Source organism: Pyxicephalus adspersus, unplaced genomic scaffold (genome assembly GCF_032062135.1).
Source record: "Pyxicephalus adspersus unplaced genomic scaffold, UCB_Pads_2.0 Sca84, whole genome shotgun sequence".
Classification (NCBI taxonomy): Eukaryota; Metazoa; Chordata; class Amphibia; order Anura; family Pyxicephalidae; genus Pyxicephalus; species Pyxicephalus adspersus.
In genome coordinates, this window is record NW_027317091.1 from 17444 (window position 1) to 30000 (window position 12557).

Genomic DNA, 12557 nt, shown 5'->3' on the forward strand with positions numbered 1-12557 from the left:
CATCCAGTTTCTCCCTCTCTATGTCTAGTATCTGTCTCTCTCCATCTAGTATCTCTCTCTCGCTCTCTTTCTCTCTTTCTATCTCTACGTCTAGTATCTCTCTCTCTCTCTCCATTCAGTATCTCCCTTTCTTTCTCCATCCGATATCTCTCTCTCTCTCCATCCAATATCTCCCTCTCTCTCTCTCCCTCTCTCTCTCCCCCTCCATCCAGTTTATCCCTTTCTATGCCTAGTATCTGTCTCTCTCCATCTAAAATCTCTCTCTCTCTCTCTCTCTCTCTCTCTCTCTCCATCCAGTTTTACCCTCTCTATGTTTAGTATCTGTCTCTCTCCATCTAGTATCTCTCTCTCTCTCTCTTTCTCTCTCTACGTCTAGTATCTCTCACTCCATCCAGTTTCTCCCTCTCTCTCTCTATGTCTAGTATCTCTCTCTCTCTCCATCCAATATCTCTCTCCCTCTCTCTCTCTCTCTCTCTCTCTCTCTCTCTCTCCGAAAGGGAACAATTCCCATTAGATTGGGACTTGATGCAGCCTCAATTTAATGCAGTGTCCTTTTCAGGCTTTGTTAGCTGGGCACATTGCCTGGCATTTTGCAAGTGCCCAGATGTAGCCAGCAGTCACCTGACAGCGGCTTGTTTTTTTCCTAACCCCACCACTGCGGTATCTGACAGGTGTAACACACTACCCAGCAACCACATGCTAGAAAAGTCCCTGGCATTCCGCCATCAGCTTCATGCTAGCAAAGCAGGCAGTGACAGTAAGAACCAGCAAATCAGATCACACGATTGATTGGACCAAGCTGGAAGACAAGCAAAACAATATTATAAAAGGATCTTGTGGATACAAATTGTAGTAAGCCTAACAAAAAAAAATGTGAGGCAAGTCATTTATTATTTTTTATGTATTTATGACATTTTATATATTTTATTTATTGCATTTGTAATTCATTTTTTAATCTATTTTTATTTTCATCATTCAATTCACCTGTCTGACATTCATTTGGAAAATGTTATGTGGAGAACACTGGAATACTACAGTCTTGGGGTATGCACATACAATCATCTGACTGTCTCTGGAAAATCTTTTGTGATTGTTTCCAGTTACAGAGGAATGAATGAGCGATGTACATACAGTGCTGTTCTGTTTGGTGAAGAGGGGATGACGAGTGAGTGGCACCCCATTGTGCTCTTCTCCATACAAATGCACAGCAGATGTTCCCAACTGGTTGTTCATCATTCCATCATTGCGGGTTTAATGAACGAGATCAGGGCACTGCTGTTCACATCAGATTTTTTACCAAAGACGACCTCAACCGTTTGCCTCTAGTGCCAATCATCTGATATTAAGAAAGGGATTCTTCACTGTAAGGTCTGTGAAAATGTGGAATCTGCTCCCTCAGGAAGTAGTTTCAGCAACTACTATAGATTGCTTTAGAAAAAAGCTGGATGATTTCTAGAAGCACAGAATATAACTGGGGATTATGACTTTAATGTAAAGGTATCAGAGGCTGTTGATCCAGAGAACATCCGATTACCTCATAAAATCAGGAAGGAATTTTTTCCCCCTGTTAGAGCAAATTGTACAAGGGATTTTTTACCTTCCTCTGGATCAAACCTGTCCATGGGGTTTTATATCTGGGATATGTTTATTTCTCCAGTGGTTGAACTTGATGATCCTATGGCTTTTTTCAACCTGACTTACTATGTAACTGTGTGTGTATGTAGCCTTTGGGTGTTGTACCTAATGCATTTGACCTAAACTGTGCCAATTGCATATGAAAAGTGTAAGGTCTATAGATTTACATTGTAAATGTTTACATTCTTTTCTATGAAATCTAACAAACGCTGCTGGAAGGAATACTATGACTATGACTATGTAGATAAAGCGAAATCTGGTTTTCTACTGTTCTCCTTTGTAGGATAGGATGACCCATAGAGGCCAATTGGGAAAAAAAGGATCCTGCATAACAGTAAGTGGATTGACTAATGGATCCAGAAGTGGGAGCATTTGTCTCTAACAAGCATTTTTGCTGATATCAGCAGATGTGAAAAAAGAAAAGTATTGCAGGAACTACGTATCATCAAAGAAGAACAACAGTGATTGCCTGACCAACATGATTGTTCCCCCAGACAGGATATCACCATGGTATCAGACCAAAAACTGCTTCATTGGGATATTGCCCTCTCAAGTATAAGGGCAGATTGAAATAGCTCCATTATAAATAGCCAGCATGTATATAAAGGGTAAAGCCCTGCACAAAATGATGCCACACTTGTGCTTGCACCCCTAATTTCTGCTCATATGCTGAGGAATCTTTTGGCTGTAACCCCCACTGGAACTGACACTTCTGGCAGTAGTATTCCCCTGAATTTCCTACAAAACCTATTTCTTGTGCTGTCCATTATAGGACACAGCATTTACATAGCAGTTTAGGAGCTCTCTTGTTTCAGTGGCAGTACGACTTCTAGACCTAGCCCTTGGTACAGAAACAAACATGAGGCTTTAACATGGGATAAGATCTGTGTTTGGTGGTATGGACACAAGTGAAGGCAAGTATGTGTAGTCTGCTATGACAGGTTAGCTTGCTTTACTGTAAGTTTCTGTAAAATATTTACCCATTCTTAACAAGCAAGACAATCCCCTGTCAACCTCTATAGCTGCTGGCACTATGGAGAAATTCATCTTTAAAATGCATTGAAAACACAGTTCCTCTGGCGTTTGGTCTAGTCTAGGCACAGATTTACTTTTAAGAAAATGTTTGCATCTAAAATTCCTGCTAATTAGCCAGTGAAATACAAGAAATATGTTCTCATTGTCAAGGTAGTACATGCCACTTGTCACAAAGCATTCTCTAAGCTTTCTTGAGTAAAGAAAAATAAGGTGGAAGATACTGTATCAAATATTTGTCTTGTGTTTGGCTTGATGTCTGCCTGTACATGACAGACATAAATATTTAATGCTGGTACACGTGTACATTTTCAACAGGGATTGCACTAACCATTCTGTGGAGGTTCACACGGAAATTCATGTTGTCATCGTGCAGAAAGGCGTTGACATATTGGTCCTGTACAGACACATACAAAGTGCAAATCATTAAGTGCAGTAACTGAAATCCACATCAACAACAATCACCAAGAACATTTGGCTCTTTTTGATGGAACACACAGAGCCAACTGCAATGACAGCTAGTGAGGAGGAGGAGGAGGGGACATGGCTTCACTGCAAATACAAAAATGAACAATGTTTCCTTTATTAGTATATATTTTACAGACCTGCAATACATGTAAAGGTTGAATGAGGACATCTGGAACTTATATATGTTTAAGGATATGAGCCTTGGGTTGGGTAGGTAACATAGCTATGACGGTGCTACCACCACTACTCACCAACAGTCAAGGTATCTCAGGATAAAGCTTTTTGGAAAGATAAGCAATTGAATAAATTGGGAGCAAAATCCAACTGAGATTTCACTTTCTGCCCTTATGACAGAATCACCAGGAAATTACCGGACATTGGGGGTCAGAAAACCCAAAATTCTTATTGCAGGGCATGTCCACAATCTGATGTTAGAGCACAATTTGCAGAAATTTTCAGCTTTTCAGCCATTGAAAGAGGAAATTATGTTTCTGGGGCAGGGGGGATCGTTCTATACAGAACACTTCCGGACTGACATGTTGCCTTGAATTTTTTACTAGAAAATGACAGAATAGATTACAAATATATATATATATATATATATATAGAAAAATTATAATTATATTTGATAAAGTGACTAGTGCAGCAAGTGGATATATTATTTTTTGTATATGATTTTATATATATATATATATATATATATATATATATATATATATATATATATATATATATATTTTAAGTTCTGATCTTTATAGGAGGAAAAGAAACGTTATCTGTTTTGTTGAAAGAAAATACATATTGCATGAGACCTTCCTCCTGCTGGGACAGTCTGTTGTATTCACACTTGAAAATGCCTTGTAAATAAAACACATTCCTGCCTGAAAAGATTGACAGCAGGGTTGGTGAAAAAAAAAATACAATGGGTGGAAATCAATACAGAAAGTCATGACTGATGCCATGGGTTGGCGAAGATCGCAGCAGTTGCTATGACTTATGAATGCGAGGGTAAACATCTTAGCTGTGGCATTGTGCTAGAATGGTACAGTCTATTAATGCACAATGTACAAGTAAGCGAGAATCAAAGCTGTGTATGTAACACAAAGGCCCTATTTATGGTGATTTAGCACTGGCATATTTCCATTATTTTACACCCTTCATGTAGACCTGGCATTAGATCTACTTTTCATGCTAAAGTGTATATATAGTCAAAAGAAGTGTTGAACCCATACAATTTTTTTAAGCAGGGTGGAAAGAAATTGTAGGTGGTGCACCCGGTTAAATGGGGCTCGGGAGAACACTGGGTATATAGTAACCAAGGTTTGTAACCCATGCTAGGTTTTTTCTTTGCTATCTGAAGTAGAAGCACGGTGGCCCAGAGGTTAGCACTCTGGCCTTTTGCAGCGCTACGTCCCAGGTTCGAATCTCAGCCAGGACACCATCTGCATGGAGTTTGCAGGTTCTCTGTGTCCTCCGGTTTCCTCCCACATTCCAAAAACAATTGCCCTCACCCAAAAATTGCCTTTAAAGACATATGACTATGGTAAGGACATTAGATTGTGAATTCCTTAGAGGGACGGACAAAACTATAGACTTTGCAAAAGGCTGTGTGATATGTTGGCACTATATAAATACTGTGTAATAATAATAATAAATATTAATCTTAATACCATTGGTAAAATGTATCTTTACATCCTGTCCAAGTAGACAAAACAGGAAGCTAAAAGCAGACCTGATGAAGAAATAATCCTTCACCTGCTCTGAAAAAAAGTCTATTGTTGATTTCAGTTTATTTTCTTGACAACAATGGCCACCAATATGAATTAAGAGGTAAACCTTTCCTATGGGAACACAGAAAGCCATACAAACTTGACAGAGGGTCCAAGGCTTCCTTAAACTACCTAAATCTACCTAAAACAAAAAAAGGCTTTGCATAGCCATACACTTTATGTATCGCTATGCAAAGCGCGGGCAGACAATATACAGTAATTCACACACTAGAGCCCTAACAACATCACCCCATTAGTAGCTACGGGCCATGGATCCATTTAACCTCCAGTCCACAAAAACCCATGTGAGTACTTCAACTTTATTTGTAGACAAAGAAAATTCATCTTCTGTGCAAACCACATGAACTTTAAAGAGAGCAGCAGATTAAACTAGCAATAAAATGCAGGGCATGAAATAAACGTTTAGAAATTCTGGATGTGCGATGCTTTATTGGCTCCTTGCCACCCACTATTTAGTAGAATTTACAAGAGACCTTGCTTTTTGTGTCCAGTCTTAAAGACTAATTAACTTTGACGCATTGCCTTGTTCCATTGGCTCGCTCCAACTCATTAGTTTTTAGATTCTGGATTTCATTTTGTGCTTTCATAAGCAAATGTATTTTTAGCTCCTGTCAACCAGCCAACCTCTCAAGTTTCTTCTGCAAAACATTGCACCTTCCCTTTCTGAAAACAATAATGAAGTATGAAGTGTTTAAAGGGAAATTCCAGCATGTACCACAATGTTTCCAAACAGCACAGAGAAGTAACAGGAGTTACACTTTATAATGCAATGTTGTTAAACATGTGAAGCTGCAAAAAGGCCTAAGGCTACGTATGCATGTCAGATGATTCTCCTCCGATTGTGGCCTCGGGGCTACTATCAGACCTGTATACAGTAGCCGTCCAACATCTTTTATGGATCCGTCCTGGCGTATCTACGACCACAATGCAAGCTAAGGGGAGAGAGTGCAACGGGTGCGGCTTGCTCATTCTCTCCCCTCCCCAAAGAGCAGAACGGCGCTGTACAGTGCTCATTCATGCATTTTTCAGTCTTCTGTCCTTGGAAAAGATTGTGAAAAATCCTTTCCAACGACAAAAATCTAACTTGTGTACACAGCCTAAGACTTACCAGGGGTCTGCCTTTGTTATTTGCAGCATGGGATACAATCAAATCAGTTAAATACAGGTGCAAAAAAGACTTAATGTGACCACACACCATACAATAGTTTCAACAGATTAGACTAGTCTCTCTTTTTAACGTGGCGGAACCCTTAAAATAACTTTTAGGTCCTCAGGGAACCCCTTCTATATTTACTATATCCACAGCTCACAGTATATTAGCTTGAGGGTCAGTGAGGAAGAATGCCTCTTACATTGCTGGCCAGTGTATTGGTGTCCGGTTATAATGACCTTAGAGGCGCAAATTGCTCAAGAAACCCCAAGCAACATCTGGAGGAACCCTGGTTGAAAACGTTAGATTCAATTATTTTATCCAATCTATCAAATTTCTATTGATAACTAGGGAATTCCAAACTGACATTTGATCAATACGTCAATCAAACATTGATTGGACATGCCCAATTATTTTGCCTAATCAAGCGTCACAAATTCTGCCTCATGCCCAAACAGGCTGGGATAAATCAGAAGTGAGCACAGTCTAACAACAAGTAGTTAAAAAGTTTGTTCCCATTGACCTTTTCTATAACACAGCTCTAATCATTGTTCAATTAAATCAATCGAAATCAAGTAAATATCAATCATTTACCTGGTCATGCACCCATTGCCCAATCTATGACCATCTTTAAATAGGCAGTAGCCTGGCCTGGCCTTTTAAATGTTTCAGAAGTTTCAGAATGCTATAAGAAGTTATTTTGTAGATTGGACTTTATATCTGCTTTACTGGTCTGCTGTAAAATGTTTTCTTTCTGTACAGTGCCCATGGCGTATGTGCAGTACAGTGTACAATCATAGCCCTCTGTTGTTATCTGTAAGATGGCAAAAATGGAGCTAGGTGCTTAGGTGATGTAACCTAACATTGTGAGCTGGACCTACTTTATCACTGACCATGTAATAGTAAAGGAGAGAAGACCCTGGATGTGAAAGAAGCCACAAAATATGTCAGGTGCCAAAGCAGTGATAGGAGACAGGTACTCTATTATCTTTGGAAAAAGTCAAATAGTGGATTGGCTGCCATATTGTACGCTGCATACAATATAATTGACCTAGGGATATGCAGCAATGTCAGATGAACGGATTTTGTACTTTTGAAGTGAAATAAACCAAAAAGAGTGTACCCGTATCTACACATGATCCCTATGTGAGTGAAGAAAACACGACCCACCTCTGCAATACAAGTAAGAATGATGAGGCAAAGTTTGCCACTGTTCAGGCGATGTTCATCTACAAGAAAGAAACAAAAGGTAAAAATATATCAGATTGAATATAGGGAGAAGTGTTTAGAAAAGCAGTGGAAAAAAATATCACAAATCATACAGGGAATAAAAAAAGGAAAGGACAGGGGTCTGGGGCGAGGTTGGATAGAAAAAAGAAAGGGACAGAGGAGAGAGAAGATGGTAATGAGTAAAAAAAGGGAAGAGGATGAAAAAGAGGGGAAAGGGTGAAAAAAGACAGGAATGGGTGAAAAAAGGGGGAAAGGAGATTCTAGCCACAAAAAGAGCACAAAGAACAAAAAGCAAGATAGAAGTAGAGGCTGGAAGGAGAAAGTGAGGGGCATGGAGGGGTAAAAAAAGAGAGGGCGGGAGAGTGAAAAGAAAGGGATGACGTGAGAAGATGTTAAAGAGTGAAAAGAGGGTAAAGCATGAAAAGAAGGGAAAGAGTGAAAAGAGGGATGGAGAAAGGAGAGAGAAAACAGTAAAGAGTGAAAACGAGGGGAAAGGGTGAAAGGAGATTTTAGCGTCAAAAAGAGCACAAAGAGCAAAAAGGAGGAGCAACGTAGAGAATGAAAGTAGAAAGTGAGGGGGATGAAGGGGGTAGAAAGAGAGGGAGGTTGGAGAGATGAAAGAAAGGCAGAGAGGAGGGGAGAGAGAGATAAAAGAGGAGAGGAGGGGGAAGAGAGAGAGAAGAGAAGAGGAGAGGAGAGAGAAGAGAAGAGGAGAGGAGAGAGAAGAGAAGATTTTAGTTGAAAACACAGCACAAAGAAACAGAAGGAAGAGGGAAGTAGAGGCTGGAAGGAGAAAGCGAGGGGAATGTGGAGGAGATGGGAGAACGTTGGAGAAATAGAGAGAAAAAAAGGGAGGATGACAGGGGAGAGAAAAGAGAGAGAAGAGGAACAGAAAGAGAAGGAGAGAAGAAAGAAAGTAAAAAGAGAGTGAGAGAGTATAGGAAAAAAAAATGTATAAGTGTAAAAGTGTAAAACAGAGATATAAAGAAAAGGAAAAAGATGGAAAGAGATAAAGAGTAAATTTGGAACTTTTATTAAAAGTACAGAGCACAAAATTGGAACTGTTGTTTACAGCCACACCTCAGAATTCTTCATTTTTTTAGGAATGGCATAATGGACTTAATTGGTCAAAAAACAACTCTAATTTTGTGTCGTCTATTTTTTCTGTTTTTTATGCATCAGAGAGGGAACAGCATGCTTCACTGACTGATAAAACATGCAATAAAAGTCCGGATTCAAGGCAGTAAGAAGACTCTGACATATCACACACAAAAAGTAAGAGTGTCACGCCGGTCACACCGTTGTCAGAAGACGCTTGTCTGTATGACAGGGCCTGTCAGGGGAATCACAGCACGGAGGGTTTGTTTTGTTAGAGATGTCTTCCTTGTGTAGGTAGCTGGATGGTTTATTAGTTGTGATTACAGTGACAGTATTGCGGGGATAGCGAATTCCCCATGTTTACCTTTTGTGTCTTGCATGACGATGGAGCTGTACTTTAGGAAAGTGATAAGCAGGTTGCTGGTTTGTACATCGGCATCGAGGGGCAGCTCTGTCGGGCTGATCACTGCAGAAAACACAGCAATAATATTGGCAAAGCACAACACGCTTTGCCACATCCCCTCATCTCAGATGATCCTTATTACTTTATATCAGTAGTCCCTTTGCTGCGTCCTAACAGCCAAACTCACATTTCAGATTCTGCTGGTTTGTTGATCCTTACCGTACACCTTGATGTCCCTAAGAACAATTCAGTTTGCTAAAGTACTCTGTATCATATATATTGCCTTTTAAATATTAATTTTTCTTTTTTCCTTTAGTGCATTTAACTGTTCCTGATAACCTGCAGCCAGTTACTGTCTACATGCAATCCAGCAATGGCTGCATGGGTTTGCTAATAGTTATGGACTATCTATATGTCAAAAAGCCAATTGTAGTTTCTATTAAAAGGGTCACAGGGTGACAACACAGCAGCTTAACTGGCTAATAGAACCAAGTGTTGTCGTCTTATAAAAGGATGTGCCTATATAATAACCTTCAAAGCAGGATCACTAGGTATTAATTTAATAAAAGTTGCAGATTTAAAAATACTAAACACGACAACATGTTTTATATGAGTTTTTAGTGTTTAAGTTTGCATCTACATTAATAGAGTTTTTTTTAACCTAAGCTCAATCTTGCATAGATATTGCTGGATCCAATTCTGCAATCAACAACTTGATATAGGGAGACGGAGGCCAAGGCTTGGCAAAGGTATGAAATTTATACTAACACACTGACAACCACATATATCTCTATCCAAAAACACACACAGCTAGAGATAATGATAATTAAATGAAATTGGAAAAACCACATTTCTTATTGAAGGCACAGTGGCATTATTTCATTTTCATAATTCAAATGGAATACTGCAAGGTTGTAAAGTAGTACTTCAGCAGCTGGGAAAATGAAATAGATAATTATACAGAGACTCAAGACAACAAGTAAAATTAATGAAGGGCTGATGGTACCCAGAAAGCAATCTTCTAAATTCTGAAAGTCTACTTGTCAGTTCACGAGAGTTACTAACTTGCTAGCACAATAGAGGAGTAGAAGGTCCTTAAAGTGAGAGGACCAATAGGAGTAGCAGGAAGGAAGGTGGGGGGCAGTCGGAATGGCATGGCACACCTAGGATGCTCTAGAAGATTAGGGTGCAAACAGCACTCTAGAACAATGTCTTGTAGTCTTGGTGTTATTCAGAGATTACCAAAAGGAATTGAAAAAGCTTGATTTGGGGGGGAGAAAGTAATTAGTGTGGCAACTCCGAAATGTATGGGTTAAATGCTCATTGGAAAGGTAGGCAGTAGTGTTCTCCCCAGCCCCCTTTAGCCCGGCACTTTGCAGTAACCACCCGGCTGTTTTCAGGCAGTTACTGAGTTGGGTCATAATACAGGCGCTGCCACCCACCTACAATTTTTTCCCAACCGGCTTAAAAACATTTCTTGGTTGAACACTGGTAGAAATACGTACACAAGCTAAAATCCTCACTCCCTATGCAGCCAGTGCTCGTCTGGTTACCAAAACCCTAGTGGGCCCACTCTGTACATCATGCAATGCAGGACTGCCGGTCTCGCACTGTATATGATGATGTCAGGGCACTGTAAATGGCCAGACCAGCTGAACTGAAAATCCAGATGAGATGTACACATAACATGAAAACATGCACACCTGGCGATGAGTTTTATTTTGACTGTAATACTGGAGTTCGACATTAAACTCCATTCGTCCCCTCTTGTGTTGGAGAAACCTAACTCTCCAACAAACCAGAACTGCCCTTATGTCATCTTCTGCTGCTAACAGTCCAAACCTTCCAGGCTGAATGACACTTATCGTCAATTACCACTCTCAGTGAGCTCAGACGTCATGGACATCCTGGGAGGTGAATCATCTAAAAATCTGGAAAAAGAGAACCCTACTAATCACATGACCAGCTGAATTCATCTGGATTTAAGGTTTGTATGCAGGATTATTTTTTGATGTGAGGGGTGCGGTGTGAGCTTTATTGCAACTGAAAGAGGGAAATCATCTTTAATACACAAAGCATGAATTAATATTAAGACAGCTGAAAACGTACCATCTGAGGAAGGAGGGGTCATACCCAGAGGAGTTGTTGGTGTTGTAGGTAGGGGGCTGGTAGGTACAGTAACCAAGCCCATTTCAGGATGACTCTTAAAAAAAAAAAAAATGAAGAATGAGGATTTTTAAACATTATTTCTAAACAGATATGATACATGTGAATCATTTCACCTGCTACAATTACTTAAATTATGTTCAGCCAATGCTGGGATTCAGGCATTCTGACAATGCATATTAGAAATAGTAAATTTGATGTGCTAAATACGAATGGGAAGACTGGTTTCACACATAGCGCCAACATATTGTTCAGCGCTGTACATTAAATCAGGGTTGCAAGTGACAGACAGATAGAGACAGTGGCACAGCAGGAGGAGAGGACCCTGCCCCAACATTAGCAATACTTAAAGTTTTCTAAAGTTAAAATTTATTTTACCTTCCTCTCCTTTCCCACCTCCTACAAATACTAATTACTGATTTAAATAAATATTTCAGTTTTTGTTTCCTTATTTTATTTTAGGCCCAATAACACCATTCCTCTGTATACAATGCATGCAGATCATGGAAGGTGCAGCAAGCTGCTGTTCAAAGCATCCTAAAAACATCACAGCACCCCGTCTGAGTACTTCTCTTTTGAGCTCTAAAGCCCTACCTATCCAATAACCAACCTATAACAATAGAGCCATCATTTATTTAAGCATTCCAAGACTGGAGAAGATAGGCTATCGTGGGAAAACCTGGGTGATTTAGTGAACCTGGAATCAATGTGGTCCAGAATTAAAAACATTTGCAAAATATTTTAAGAAATCCATTCCAGTATATTGGAATATCCAAGTTTCTCCTATGATAGTCTATCTTTTCCAGTCTTGGGGGAGATTTAAAAAATCAGCCCCAATGGCTCAGTGGTTGGCCTTTGCAGCACTAGGTCCCAGGTTTGAATCTTGGCAAGGTCACTATCTGCATGGAGTTTGCAGGTTCTCACTGCGTCAAAGTTTTCCATACTCCAGTTTCCTCCCACATTCCAAAAACATGTAGTTAGGGCTTTCTCACAAAATTGACCTTAGACTGTAAAAAAACACACATGACTATGGTCATTAAATTGTGAGCCCCTTTGAGGGACTACTAGTGATATACCTTTGACTTTGTACAGCAATGCGTAATATGTCGGCGCTGTATAAATACTGTGTAATAATAATAATCTGCAGCCATGTGCCTTTGATTTTATTTGACTTGAAATGTCTTTGGATAAACATTTTTCAATAAAACTATTCTAAAGTAAAAAATAATATTAAGTACAAAAAATAGAGGAGACAAAAGTAGAAGAATTCGGAATGACTGACCTGTGCCAGCACAGTGATAAAATTCCTATTCAGATGCACAGCTTCGTAAAGTGCCAGTAAAATAGCTTCGTTAGTCCTGTTCAAAACATAAAACAGCACAAAACCCCCATTAAAAAGGCAAAAAAACACCAAACAGAATAACTAACAATAGATAAATGCTGATATGATATCTGTGATAAAAATGTGGTAAATTAAACTTACTGCAAATACTTTCAGGTAAAATATCTCCCTTGTACCTACCTGTACAAGGACTTCCTTACAGCTGTGAAATGTTAGAAAGCCACAACCCAGTGCTTTTACAAC

At 39.5% G+C, this 12557-nt stretch overlaps 1 protein-coding gene across 1 annotated transcript; it reads right to left on the minus strand.

Moving 5' to 3' along the window:
• Nucleotides 1–959: 959 nt before the first annotated feature.
• On the minus strand, nucleotides 960–12330 carry LOC140344853 (armadillo-like helical domain-containing protein 3; the record flags this gene model as incomplete). The annotated part of the gene is made up of 5 exons (XM_072432053.1): nucleotides 960–3064; nucleotides 7246–7304; nucleotides 8768–8869; nucleotides 10916–11009; nucleotides 12255–12330. Coding segments are annotated over 5 exons (442 nt in total), but the record flags the coding sequence as incomplete, so codon positions are not given.
• Nucleotides 12331–12557: the final 227 nt, after the last annotated feature.